Source organism: Ambystoma mexicanum, chromosome 11 (genome assembly GCF_040938575.1).
Source record: "Ambystoma mexicanum isolate Mex_15411 chromosome 11, UKY_AmexF1_1, whole genome shotgun sequence".
Classification (NCBI taxonomy): Eukaryota; Metazoa; Chordata; class Amphibia; order Caudata; family Ambystomatidae; genus Ambystoma; species Ambystoma mexicanum.
In genome coordinates, this window is record NC_090934.1 from 10,352,191 (window position 1) to 10,366,754 (window position 14,564).

The following is a 14,564-nucleotide window of genomic DNA, read 5'->3' on the forward strand; positions in this document are numbered from 1 at the left end:
GCCAAGCATCACACACCTGCACTGCCCACCTGGCAAACCCCGCACTTGGGACTGTTTGTGTATTCCTACAGTCCCCCTTGCAGCCCGTGACACCTGATGTCTGCGCTTACCCTTGCCACATGCTGGCCCTCACTTCACTTATTGTTATTCGTTATTCCCATGTATTGCACTGTCCCCTTCCTCTCCCCCTTCCCTGTTCCCCCTACCTTGCACTTGTGCGATCTGAATGACACCTGGCCTAGTAGGATCGTTGCCTGTCCTCCCCTTGTTCCCCCCCCCCCTTGCCTCGTCGCGCCTTGAAACACTTGTGTATAGGCGTGCTATAAATGCCATCTCATAACCGTGAGGAGTACTTTTGCATTCATTCTGCTCTCCCTTAAGAGGTTCTGTGGGGTTTTCTGGGCAGGTGTCACGTGGTCTTGGCATTCAGCCTTCTCTTTCTGCACTGGCTGGCGGACCCCCCAGGATGGTAGAGGGACCACCCGTGTGGGGGGTGCTCCCCCTTTGCTCAGGGTCCTGGAGCACCCCCATTCCCCCTTCCCCTCCCAGACAGTGGTCTCACTATCGCCCTCTGGCGGGCTACGCCGGCACTGCAGGCCGTGTCAGCCCGGAGGCGCGGTCACGTGCCCCGCCCACGCGACCCTTCACAGTCACATGACCCGGAAGTGCCGCACTCGCGCGAGCTCCCTGCAAGATGGTGTCGCTGCAGTTCGCGCTCCTCATCGCCTCCGTGCTCTCGGTGCGGGGTGCGGCGCCCCCGCTGGTTCTATGGCACGGAATGGGTAAGGGGCCGAGGGCGGCAAACGAAAAGAGGGGAACTGGTGGGACACAGCCGAGTGCCTGTCATGTGACTAGGGGGCTGTGGGTCACGTGATGCCTTGCAGCTTCCGGCTCGTGTCGCGGTGTCACGGTACTGCTTCCGGGGCACGGCTCATGTGATGAGTGTGTGATGTCATCCCCCACCCCAGTCATAGAGCACCACACAGCCCCCCCCCCCCCCCACTCCTTCATCAATTATTATTATTATTATCTTGGGGAGGTGGAATTGCTTTTTTGTGGTTAGAAAATAGAATATTTGGGCTCAGAGATGTAACTTTTGAAGCATTTCTCTCGAGCTAAATTAGTTTAGTTGCTAAATTCCTCTACTTGTGTTCCTGTTGGGTTTTTAATATTGTATTTCTGTGCAGTATGATCATGCTTGGAACAGAAACCCTAGCAGAGAAATGCCATTGGCCTTACAATAAGGTGCATAGTGTTATGGGCTGGGGGGGGGCAGGCTCAACTCTAGTGCACCACGTGCAAGGACAGGCCAGAGTGAGGCAGTGGGCGAAGTATCTGGCAAACAAGAAGCCGCTTGCCGCCTTCATTGGCATTTCTTTTATTAAGACTTGTGGTTTATCCCAAACCTTTGTCACAGTTCACAAGATAGATAAGAGAGAGGACAGAAAATAAGACAACTGTCCTAGTCATCATGAATATTTATACAGCAAAGTTTCTTACGTCTGCGTCTAAGGGGCCCTTTTCGGTCCATTAAAGACCCTATCAAGGAATTGGATTAGATTGAAGGCGGCTAAAAAAGGAAATGTCCACAGTACATCTGCATCGTTATTATAGGGCGTTGTTACCCATCTTTCGAGATAACAGGTTTGCAAATCTGTCGGCGCTGTTCAAAAGAGGGTTAGATGTCTCAAGGTTTCAATTTCTTCTAGTTTATTGCAAAGGCAGCATCCCGGAGCTGAGGTTTGCTTATAAATGTAAAGTAGCTGATTAGTAGGCAGCAAGTACAATCTGAAGCGTAAGAAGTAATTCCTGTTTTACGTGTTTGGGAATTTAATGAGATATTTAGGGAACAGATTCCTAGGTTTGGTGTCCTCTCTGGTCGCTGTGGGCAACTTGTACGTGTTCTTTCCTGGGTACTGATCCAGCCTTTGGCCCACAAATTCTGCTTGACCTTTGAGGGATTGTGGACTAGTTCGTCCGGGTCAGATTCCAACTGTATCAAGAGATTGTGACATCTTTTGCGCCCGATCTTTTATAGGGCCTCTGAGCCATTCTTCAGCGCCAAGTTTAGACTTCGGTAGGGCTTGGCTGGAGGAGATCTTATACATTTTCTGAAGAGTTTTAGGATTTCCATTGGGATCTTTCCATTGGTGATATTAAACCTATCTTGTATCGGATCACCACAATAGGGGTTGCATGTGATCACAGCGGTCCCTGTTGGTGACGTGCTGTGATCACCACAACACATGACTGCACGCACCCTTGTGCTTAAGTCACAACATCCCATGCCATGGGTAAGAAAAGGAAAACACACAACTTTTCATAAAACAACAAAACTTAATTACAGAGTCCATTTTCATTGCTTGCCTTGTCCATGCACATTGTTGCGTCGGAGGCGTGGGCCTGCTGCGCCTTCTTTGCCCTTTTTCGTGCTGCCACTCCAGCATTTTTCACCAGCAGTCTTTGCACCTGCTCCATTAAGAAGAACACATCTTCATTGTCCTACTTGACTGGGCCCCTGCGCTCCCCACCTCTGTCGTCTTTGGGCCAGCCGCATATTCCACAATGTGGGCAGCTATTTCAGCACGCCTATTCCTCAATGGGGTGGGCGTGGAGATAGACGTCCAAGGGGCCTTGCAGAAATTGTCATTGTCCTTCCTTGTGGCGCTGGTCACAGTTCTGCATGCGGCATCCCACCTGCACAGAACTCGCACATTCTCTATGTTGCCTCTTCCTTGCCCCTCTTCGGCATGGTGCTACTCTCTGCCCCTTTCGCCTGAGTGGCCTTTTCCCCTGGAATCTGAGCGTGTTTACTTCCCCCACTTGTATCCCTTTCATGGCTACCTGCATATGGGTCGACAGCACGTCTGCAAGCTCACAGGCTCGCCCTAGTTCCAGGATCCTCATAATGGGGATTCCTGGTTCGTTCAGGATCTGGGTGTGCAGTTTATTGGATTTTGGATTACTTGCCCGCATAACTATCCCTCTTCGTCGAAACGCACACGTCGCTGCAAACTGGCGCAACCTGGTATAAAAAGCATCAATGGTCTTATCAGGCTCCTACATGGTCTGCCAGAGTTGAAACCTTTTGTAATCCATGTTAAACATTGGTGCAAAAAAGTTGGACAGCACTGTTCCTGCCTCTCAATATGGCCCATCCCCTGGGGGCAGCACCCTATACATCTTGTCAACATCAATTCCCGCATAAAAAAACACAGCAGGATTGTTTTTTCTTGGCATCGTCTGCCACTTCGGCTGCTTCAAAAAACATTCAGTCTTTCCAGCCAGTGCACCAAACTTGCACCAAGGTTTGCCGGGTTCTATTTTACATCGAACTCTGGAACCGGCTGACTATGGAAGAATGTACTTGCAGCTGTGCCTTATTACATGGCCCGGACTGGATGCCTGATATTTGTGTGGCCCAGGCGTGGCAAGTCGCAACCCCCTGGCCCATGCACCTTCCTCATACCCAATAAATCTTGGCTTCTGGTACATGGTGTCAGCTGCAGTTCTGGAGGTGTACACCTTCCTCTTTGAAGACTGGAAGCCTCCCAAACCCCACGTGCCTCTGATGGCCTATCCTCACAAGCACCATCTTCCTTGAGAGCCGCAGCAGGAGAGGCCAAGGTGTTTGGGGCAGTTCAATGTATTGCTTCTATGCAATTTCCAGCACCACCCACTTTGCCAATGGGTCCCCCTGTAGCTCTGGAGGTGTTCACCACCTACCCCTTATGGCGACCACAGTCTACCTGATGGCCTAGCCGCACCCCATTTTCCGGGCCGCGGCAGAAGAGATGCCTAGTACTCGGAGCAGCCTGAGTTCTGCCACTGCGTCTCTTCTCCTGGCAGCTCCCTTCCACCTCACAGCTACGCTCCACTGGGCAGGGACTCTTGTCAGGACTATGATAGATGAGACCGCTGACTGTAGAGTGGTTATTGTCACTCGTCTGTATCCCCTTCATCAGCAGCCTCACGCTGTGCCCCCGATGTGCACCGCCAGGCAGGGTAACAGGTGCCACCCACAATAGTCATGGCGTAGTACAGGTGCACCTGGAGCCGGTCACCTTTTTTTTTCTTTTACCCTATTTTGTATTTCTTTTTGTAACTCTATTTGACAAATGCTTTCCTCCACGTTTTGCTACACACAGCACTCTTTCTTTTTTTTTTACCCCTTTATTTGTGAGAAGGCTTTTAGGGCTTTCTAAATATTCCTTCAGATGATAGTCGAATAGTGGGTTTTCTGGGGTCCTGCAGTCTATTACACCCTCAGGCACGTAGTCTTGTCAGGAGGAGTAGCTGTCAAGGAGAGATGAAGAGTATCTGCTAAGATCTGTCCCTCTTGCTGCTTCTCTCCTCGCCTCTCTGATTAGAACTTCAACGCCATAGCCACTTTATGTTTCTCCTCCCACCATCTGGTAGTGCTAGAGCCTTCCTATTCTTTATGCCCAGGGGAGAGGGCTTTGTCTTTTCCTCCGTACCATATTTTATCATAATCTTATCTATCCTCCCTGTACTTCGAACACTGCTGTTATTAATCTTGGAATTATGGAATGCTAGATCTCTTGGTAATAAATCTGCTGCTGTCCTTGATCTCTTTTTAAGACTTAATTTACATTTTCTCTGCATTACAGAGACCTGGATTACCCATTACAACACTACTGTTTGATTTGATTTGCTTATATAGCGCGCTGAACCCTGAGGTAGCTAGGCGCTTGACTTATAGGAAATGTTACAGACAAGTTAGACAAATGAGTTATAATAGGTACAGGAGAGTATACAGATATAGTACAATAAAGTAAGAGGGTGTCAGGAAAGGAAGCAAGCGATGGATATGGCAGGGGAAATGTGCACAAAATACACAGTAAACAACCTTGAATATAACAACGTGCATTCAATACCCAAGACTCGTGTATACCACTATAAGAAAAGGAATGTAGGGTAAGCACTTAGAACCTCCTTATGACTGAAAGGAAAGTCGGCAAACTCCTTACCCACTATGCTATTACAGATACTGACAGCGCTAAGCCCACGTAGAGGGCAAGCAGGGACAGAATCTGTAAGCTGACACTCTAGACGGTACTGGATAAGGAATTTGGAAACAGTACTCACAAGGACCGGAATGACCACATGAATGCCAGTATTCACGAAGACCGGAAAGACCACTTGGATGTCCGTATTCACGAGGACCGGAAAGACCACTCAAAAGTCAGTACTAACCCACAACCCTGTAAATCAAACAAGAACCCAGAAGGAAGTAAAGACAAAGAGTGAGGATGACTAAATACCTAAACCCAAGTCAAGAGGCAAGAAGGAAAAGTACAGTGTGGAAAAAGATAATCACACAGGAGCTAGTTACAACAGCTTCCCACACCTAATAATAAAATAGGAAATAAATGTAAAAGTGTAAAGGAAAACATGGCATGGATCCCAATAGAAGGCAAGGATCAGGAGCAGTGAAAACGATATCAAAAGGGAAACCTTCCCACCCATCCAAGGTGAAAAGGCAGGAAACTAAACCTGTAAAGGAAATATTAATACAACAAGTCTTTCAGTAGCAAAGGACAATTTCTAGGAAACAGTGAACACAGGCAATTGGGCTACAGCAAAAGGAAAGCTCAGAGAAAGGCTGCCTGCAGACAGAGAAAGGGAGAAAGGGATTTCCAAAGGGCAGAAATCAATTAGGCATACAAATACGAATTCCAGGACAAGGAACAAGAAACACTAACTAGAAACCGGGCACAAAAACTAGGAACTAGGAACCAGGAACAAGGGACCAGTCAAGACAGGAACGCTGCAACAATGACCAGCGCTGGACTGAAGCAGACTGAGGCTTTTAAAGCTGCTTAACGAGCACACCCCTCAGGCGTGTCGCCTGCTGCACCTGCAGCCACAGGTGTTGCCTATCCTCCACCCAGCCTTGTCCAGCAAGGGAGGAGGTGAGGCAGTGAGCCAGGCATTCTGGGAAGCATAGTCATTTGATTATAGTAGCAGTAGCATGCTGGCTGCCAAAAACCTGGAATGGATCCGGAAGGGAAGTAATTTGGGAAATAAGGTTTTAGCGCTCCCAATTCATCAGGACACTGTAGCATAAGGTTCGGAGGAAATGTCCAGTAGGGAAGAAACCCCAAAACATGCCCCCAAGTGGCGGGAACGGGAGCGAAGGGAGCGAACCGTGACACTATACCCCCTTCCACGGCCGACTCCAGGCGGCCGTTACTCGCACAAAACATCTTCTTTCCATGACAGGAGCGCTTTGTCTTCAGAAGTGGCACTGACGGAAACGATGACCCACGGGCAGAAGCAGAAGGGCTGGAATGAATAGAAGCAGGCCGCAGTCTATAAGAGCCATAGGTGGGTCTTCGGTGAGGAAGAGACTCATGGGTCGAAGAAAGGCATGAAGGACTTGCAGGACCCGAAGCAGAGTTGGAAGGTCCAGGAAGCTTAGTCACTGGAAGAGGATATGCATACATCCTTGAGGAGAGAGGCAGGCTGGTGCTACATGCCTTAGACAACGGTAGAAGTTCTGTTAGCCTCACTGCCGAGAGTGGACACACAGGAGGTGAGGAAACAGCAGGTTTCAGGAAATGTTTATGTTCGGAAGAGGAAGGTGGCGGCTGAGGTAGAGGTTCGGATACTCTGTCATCCATCTGGGTAAAGGTTTGTGGTTGAAAGTGACAAAGACTTGCCTGCATAAGTTCCTTGCCTTGGCGGTCTGGAGATCCAATGGGTTGTACGAGGCTGGCACTCCCATTGACAGTCATGTAGCCAGTCAAGTAGCCACCTTGTTGCACGTGGGATAAAACCGCAGGAACGTTTGGCATACTGATAGGAGTGTTAGACACAGTACTCGGAACATCAGGCATACTAGCAGCGGGAGCAAAAACAGGCACATCTTGAACTGCAGCAGACATTCCCCTCCTTTGGCTACTAGCACCCAACTGGCGCTGCAGCTGGAGGGCCGTGCCCGTCCCTTCCCTCAGACTCATGTGGGATCCGGCAACAAAAGGGTTGTCAAGCGGTTGATCCAAACCGGACTCCAAACGCGGACCGTCCAGCCCGCTATCCTGGTCGGCTACTCGTTCGGTGACTGGGCCGTGGTGGATGGCATCCATTTCTCTCTCGTAATACTCCAGGCAAGTCCAGCGGCCTCGCATGTAAGGCCCTCCCGAGTCGTGAGCCGGCTTGATGTTTCTGAAGAGAGAGCTGGCAGATGTCTTAGGCTCAGATGTTGCATATTCGGGAGGCGCTGATGCTACAGTCAAGTAGTCAGGAGAATTGTTTTGTGTACAAGGCAGACATTCTGGTGATCCCCCTGAAGCATAAGAAGGGCAAGATGGACGTTCATCAGTAAATGGTTGGGATTCAGGAGGAATCTCTGGAGCAGAGGAATATGCAGCAGGATCTGACAGTGTAGACAGGTACACCTCCGATATTGGCAGCGAGGCTGAGCAGGATACAGGTCTCTCATGAACTGAAGCCAAACTACCAGTAGGCTCTGGGACCGAAGACATGCATTTAGAATGTACTACCGGAGGCTCCATGGCTGAAGGATAATCTGCTGGATGAGTCACTGTAGCCGAAGACAAACATGCCAGAGGAAATTCTGAGGCTGAGGGCATGCAAGCTGGAGCCGTCTTGTTAGCTGAAGACAAACTTGCCAAGGTCTTTGGCTCTGACTGCGTACATGGTGAAGGCTCTTGGGTGACTGGCAGACATAGCACTCTTTTATTGATCGAAGATACGTGTGCCAACGATGACTGCAGAGCTGTGGACAGGATTATTGAAGAGTCAATGGTAGTAGGAGGACAGTCTGAAGTCCCAGAAGTCGACAGACACACTTGTGGTTCAGGAATGGAAAGCCCCTTTAAAGCAGTTGACCCCTTGGCACCAGTAACCAAAGTCTGAGCTGTACCCCTGCCGTCCCTCTCCTTAGTGGATGACACAGAGTCTCTTCCTTTGTAGAAGTCAAAATCAACCAGCGGAATCACCATAGTAAAGTCTCTGTTAATCAGGATTTCGTCAATTGACCATTCCTCTGTCTTAGCTTCTGAAAGTGGCTGATTAACAATCAACAGTTCAGGGATCGCCTGCCGGGTTTTTGGTTCAGTAATCTGTGGAATGAGTCCATCAAAACATGAATTCTGCACTGTCTTTGACTGCTCGTAGTGACCGAAATTGGCAGAAGGAAGAGCGAACACAGAGGCAGCATCGTTTACCACATCAGCTTGAACGTCTACTTCAGTCTCAGCAGCTAGATCAAGGGCAGAACCTAAGCCTACAGTAGTGACTGATTCTGTGTATGCCACCATTGTGGATTGTGTTTGGAAATCAGAAGCATGTATGTGTTCAAGCTCAGAATTATGACAAACTGCTACACAGGAAGCTTCAGGTAAAGGAGTGGCTTGTGAATCTTCAACTAACAGCAATTCCTGACAAACGGTAGGACAGTTGTCAGAACCTGTGTCCTGAATAAGCGCTGTGCTTGAAAAAAGACTTTCACTCCCAATAGATCTTACATATTGACAAGTATCATGATTTACAAAAGTCTCCGCACTCAGGGACTGAACAGTATTCACTTCATCAACGGATAAAGTTGGAGGTGTATTCAGAAAAGACTGTAACATCTTATTCTCCTCTTTTATGGAAATGTATTCTTGTTTTAACTCCTCAAATTCTGCTTTTAGCATGTCCCGCACTAACTGTACATCCCTATCAGTAGGCACAGGGGAAGGCATGGTGGCGTCAGGGCTGGATCCTGCCCTAGCCATCTGGAAGTGCATTGATTGTCTATTGTCATCTACTGCTTGCAGGTCTTGTGATCTATACTCTCTCTTACCGACGTGGTCTGTGTTTCTTTTAAGCAGACTATTGGCATCAGACCCCTTGGCATTAGTGACCACAGTAAGAATCTGTGCAGAGGAGTAAGCTGTAGACTGAGGGCAGAAAACAGAAGATATGCAAGAAACCCCTCCATTCTTCATGTTTGAATCATGAAACTGTTCAATCTGAGGTAAAGCACAACCGGAGTCATGGGGTTCAATAACAGAAGTACTTGTGTGTATAAATTCTAGCAGTGTGTTGTTTTCCACTGCTAAGGCTTGTGCAGACATAGACTCTGGATCAGAATTAAAGACAGAGCTAGGATCAGGCAATGTACGATGGGTCTCCCAGTGGGAAAAATACTTTGCACGTAAATACCCATTCGTGTCAAGGAGTTCATTTAAGTCAGGAGCAGAGATTCGATTTTCACGGGTAAGTGTAAGGGAAGCTTTCTGTATAGACTTGTTAGAGGCCTTGCTGCCTTTCCTTCGTAATCTGGCCATGTTCAAACGGGAACAACGGCTGGTCATTCTGTCAGGAAAGGAAGCAAGCGATGGATATGGCAGGGGAAATGTGCACAAAATACACAGTAAACAACCTTGAATATAACAACGTGCATTCAATACCCAAGACTCGTGTATACCACTATAAGAAAAGGAATGTAGGGTAAGCACTTAGAACCTCCTTATGACTGAAAGGAAAGTCGGCAAACTCCTTACCCACTATGCTATTACAGATACTGACAGCGCTAAGCCCACGTAGAGGGCAAGCAGGGACAGAATCTGTAAGCTGACACTCTAGACGGTACTGGATAAGGAATTTGGAAACAGTACTCACAAGGACCGGAATGACCACATGAATGCCAGTATTCACGAAGACCGGAAAGACCACTTGGATGTCCGTATTCACGAGGACCGGAAAGACCACTCAAAAGTCAGTACTAACCCACAACCCTGTAAATCAAACAAGAACCCAGAAGGAAGTAAAGACAAAGAGTGAGGATGACTAAATACCTAAACCCAAGTCAAGAGGCAAGAAGGAAAAGTACAGTGTGGAAAAAGATAATCACACAGGAGCTAGTTACAACAGCTTCCCACACCTAATAATAAAATAGGAAATAAATGTAAAAGTGTAAAGGAAAACATGGCATGGATCCCAATAGAAGGCAAGGATCAGGAGCAGTGAAAACGATATCAAAAGGGAAACCTTCCCACCCATCCAAGGTGAAAAGGCAGGAAACTAAACCTGTAAAGGAAAGATTAATACAACAAGTCTTTCAGTAGCAAAGGACAATTTCTAGGAAACAGTGAACACAGGCAATTGGGCTACAGCAAAAGGAAAGCTCAGAGAAAGGCTGCCTGCAGACAGAGAAAGGGAGAAAGGGATTTCCAAAAGGCAGAAATCAATTAGGCATACAAATACGAATTCCAGGACAAGGAACAAGAAACACTAACTAGAAACCGGGCACAAAAACTAGGAACTAGGAACCAGGAACAAGGGACCAGTCAAGACAGGAACGCTGCAACAATGACCAGCGCTGGACTGAAGCAGACTGAGGCTTTTAAAGCTGCTTAACGAGCACACCCCTCAGGCGTGTCGCCTGCTGCACCTGCAGCCACAGGTGTTGCCTATCCTCCACCCAGCCTTGTCCAGCAAGGGAGGAGGTGAGGCAGTGAGCCAGGCATTCTGGGAAGCATAGTCATTTGATTATAATAGCAGTAGCATGCTGGCTGCCAAAAACCTGGAATGGATCCGGAAGGGAAGTAATTTGGGAAATAAGGTTTTAGCGCTCCCAATTCATCAGGACACTGTAGCATAAGGTTCGGAGGAAATGTCCAGTAGGGAAGAAACCCCAAAACATGCCCCCAAGTGGCGGGAACGGGAGCGAAGGGAGCGAACCGTGACAGAGGGCTAGGATACAAAAAATAGTAGGAAATCGATGTGTGCTAGAATTTACAGGTCGTAAGCAGCGAGAGATACAGTGGTATACATTTTACATATTTACATTAATATACAAGCAGAGAGTGGTTGTGAGGGTGTAATTTAGGAAGGCGTGGTCAGTGAGAGGAGCCAGGATTTCACTTTGAATCGGAATGCTAGGAAGGAGTGTTCATCTCTGAGCGCAGGGGGCAGGGAGTTCCAAGTTTTTGCAGCTAGAACTGGGAAGCTGGTTCCACCTGATTTTTGGAGTCTGAATTTGGGGATGCTAAGGCAGTGGGCATAGTTGGCTCTGGTGGGCCTCGGTGTGGTTTTCCATGGAAATTTGTCAGACAGATATTATGGGACTGTATTGTTGAGACATTTGTGGGTGATCATGAGTGTTCTGAAGGGGATTCTATCTTTTTTGGGGAGCCAGTTGGCCGATTGTCTGGCATGGGATATGTGGTCGGAACGTGGGATATTGAGAGTTGCTCTAAGAGCGTTTTTTTTGCAGGATTTGGAGTTTCTGGATTTGTTTACTGGTGCCTAGATAGAGGGAGTTGAAGTAATCGATTTTTGATAGTATCGGGGCTCTGGCCAGTGTGATACAGCTTTGTGTGGACAGGAATGGTCTGCAGGCAGTTATTAGTTTAGTGGTGTAAGCTGATGAAGAGGTTATGGAATTTACTTGCCTTGATAGTGACAGGAGGGAATCAAGGTAGACCCCTAAAGTTTTAGCATTTTTGGAGACATTGGTAACATTTCTGTCTATATTGAAGGTGTTGTATTGTGGGTTGAGTTGGTTTAGTCGTTGGCTGGAGCCAATGAGTAGAAGCTCGGTTTTGTCGCCGATAAGACACAGACTATGCCTTGCCATCCAGTCTTGTATTTTGCTGTAGATTCCGTTTAGACCGGAAGAGTCAGTCTCGTAGGTGCCAGAGAGCGTGATGAGGATCTGTGTATCATCAGCGTAATTGGTGTATGGAACATTCATGTCATCTAGGAGGTCAAATAACATCTTAGTAAAGATGTTATAGAGCATGGGGGAGACACAGGAGCCTTGGGGGACTCTGCACGAAATGGGGGAGGGGTCTGCTGATGCAGTGTCTGAGAAGACCCTCATGGATCTTTCAGATAGGAAGGATTGGACCCATTTGGCTGCGTTCGGTGAAAAGGAGGCTGGTGAAGTTAGGTGTGAGGTTAAGATGCTGTGGTCGACTAAGTCGAAGGCCACCGAGAGGTCCAAGAGTAGGAGAAGGGACGGGTGGCCATTGTCTTTCACCTCGTCCATTTGGATCTTCAGATAGAGAAGGGCTGTCTCAGTGCCATGTCTTGGTAAGAAGCCAGACTGATGGAGGCCTAGAAGGTTGAGAGATTCAAGGTGGTTCTGAATTTGAATGTATACTGCTTTATCAAGGATTTTTTTGTAGGAATGGGACGGTAGTGATGGGGTGGTAGTTTGTAGGAATGTTAGGGTCTAGGGTGGGTTTCTTAATCAGAGGTTTGACCCAGGCGTCTTTGAGATTCTTGGGAACTGTACATGAGGCAAAGAAGGTGTTGATCAGTGAGGTGATGAAGGGGGAAAAGTCTTTGGCTCCTTCTTTGATGATGGAAGCTGGGCATATATCTCCTTCACATTTGGAGGGTTTGAGACTAGCAATTATGGATTCTACCTGTGTAGTGGTGACAGGTGAGAAGTCAAAGAGGTTGGTGTTTTTGAGGCGTTGATTGTGGAAGGCGGTGGTAGTTCCTTTGGTGGCTAGGAGAGTTCTCTTAGTTTCAATTTTGATCTGAAGTAGCGCTATTTTGTCCAATAATGCCTTCTGGATGTTAGCACACAATGAGGCGTCTTTGTGACAGGTGGACTGGGGAGGTATGGGGGGTTCCATTTCCCCGAGGAGTGCAAGAGTTCCTTCACATTTGAGCTGGCGTTTTGAATTCTGGTGTTAAATGTATCGCTTTTGGTTTTGATGATGGCTGTTTTGTAGTTGGTTGCTGCTGTTTTGAAGAGGGCCATCCATTTAGTTTCTAAGGATCTTTTGGCTTTCAACAGAGATTTGAATTCTGGGGTGAACCATTTATTTATGTGGCTGGGATGTTTGGCTTTCCTGGTTTTGAGGGGGGCTATTTGGTCAAGTGCTCGCAATAGATTATTGTTGAACACGTCGACTAGCGTTTCTGGGTCTGATTCACTGGCAGAGGTGGGATTGATGATGAGCTAGATGAGGGGACGGAGAGTGTCCATGGTGATGGACTTATTGTTTCTAGTAGTGGCTGGAGGTGCTTGGGCAGGCAGTGTCCGAGGTGAGGCTTCTAGTTCAAAGTGAATGATGTGGTGGTCTGTCCATGCACGTGGGCTATTGGATAGCATGTTCAGGTTGCAGTTTAGGTGGGCAACCCAGTCGAGGGTTCTGCCTTTGCAGTGGGTGGGCTCAGATATGAGCCGGTTGAATCCTAATTGAGAAGGGATTATTCTATAGTTGCTGCGTGTGAGTCTAATGGGTCTTTATATCCTAGGTTTAGATCTCCTATGGATAAGATTTTGGAAGAGTGTTTAGTTTGGTGTGATAGTAGGTTAGAAATGTCTCCTTCAAAGTTCGAGGTTGAGCCTGGAAGTCTGTAATTCAGGTGTATTAGTATTGTGCTTTGGGAGGAGATTGGGAGTTTGACGGACATGACCTCCCCTGGTGGGAATGGCAGCAAAGTGAATTCTCGTAAGCCTAGTTGTGTTTTGGGGATGATACCAATACCTCCCCCTTTGTTGGTAGTCCTATCTGTTCTCGTGATGTTGTAGTTATCCGGAACAGCAAGTATGAGGTGAGGACCAGCTGCTGGATGAAGGCAAGTTTCTGTGATAGCAAGGAGATCTAGGTTGTTAGCTAGTATGAGATCTGCTATTTCCAGAGCGTGTGCTATGAGGGATCTAGCATTTGAGAGTACATTTCTCCCTTTGCTGCCTCTTTGACTACCTCCCTGACATATTTCTGCCATACCCCTCATCCCATAGCTTGGGCTGTGGGCATTGGCATTCTTTACCATTCCTCATTTATACTTGTGTCTTCAACTCTATCTCTTCCTACTTTCTCCTCTTTCGAATTTTCCTATTCCACCCTCTCCAAACCCTACCCCATCTCATTCCTTCTGATCTACCGACCCCCTGGACCAGTTGCCTCTTTTTTATGAAGATATCTCCTCTCTGGTATCCTTCCTTCTCCTACCCCTTTTATACTTTTGGGTGATTTCAATCTTCATCTTTCTTCCACTCACTCCACTCTTCTTCTTCTCCTCCTCAATTCTTGATTCTCATTTCCTTTGTCCCTGCTCAACTCCTCCTTCTCACTTTCATGGATCTTGTCTAAATCTCATCTTTATCTTTCACCTGTTTCTCCACTTCCGGTTTATCTTTCTGACCACTATAATCTTTCTGTATCACTTTCTCAAGCTTCTACACCTCCTCCATCTTCTTCCTTTAAATCACCTTTCTATCGGCACAACTTACTTGACTTTAATTCTTCACTCTTTATTTCTTCCTGTGTTTCTGGTCTGCACTCCCATTCCTCTTTTGCAGTCTTGTCGGCTGAGAAGGCTGCCTCAGCTCTTTCCTCTTCTCTTTCTCCCTCCTTAGACACACACTACCCTACCTCACCCTTTAATCCTACCTCAAAACCATCCCAACCATGGCTCTCTCCTCATCTTTGTTCTATGCACCGCCTTCTTCGCCGCCTTGAAAGACATTGGCTCAAGTCCACGGCTGATCGGTTTTCATACCTCTCCTAACATGCTCTCTATGATGATTGTTTACTTTCTGCTAAACGATCATATGT

General features: G+C 47.5%; 1 protein-coding gene across 4 annotated transcripts in view; it reads left to right on the forward strand.

Moving 5' to 3' along the window:
• The first annotated feature begins 654 nt into the window (after positions 1 to 654).
• Positions 655 to 14,564, forward strand: part of PPT1 (palmitoyl-protein thioesterase 1) — a 227,349-nt gene continuing 213,439 nt past the window's right edge. For all 4 annotated transcript variants that reach the window (XR_011279561.1, XR_011279562.1, XR_011279560.1 and 1 more), the window contains exon 1: positions 655 to 782. Coding sequence is in view for 1 of the 4 variants with exons in the window: in XM_069622394.1 (XP_069478495.1) it covers positions 695 to 782 (88 nt within the window). In the remaining 3 variants the exon portion in view is untranslated. The remainder of the gene's footprint in view (positions 783 to 14,564) is intronic.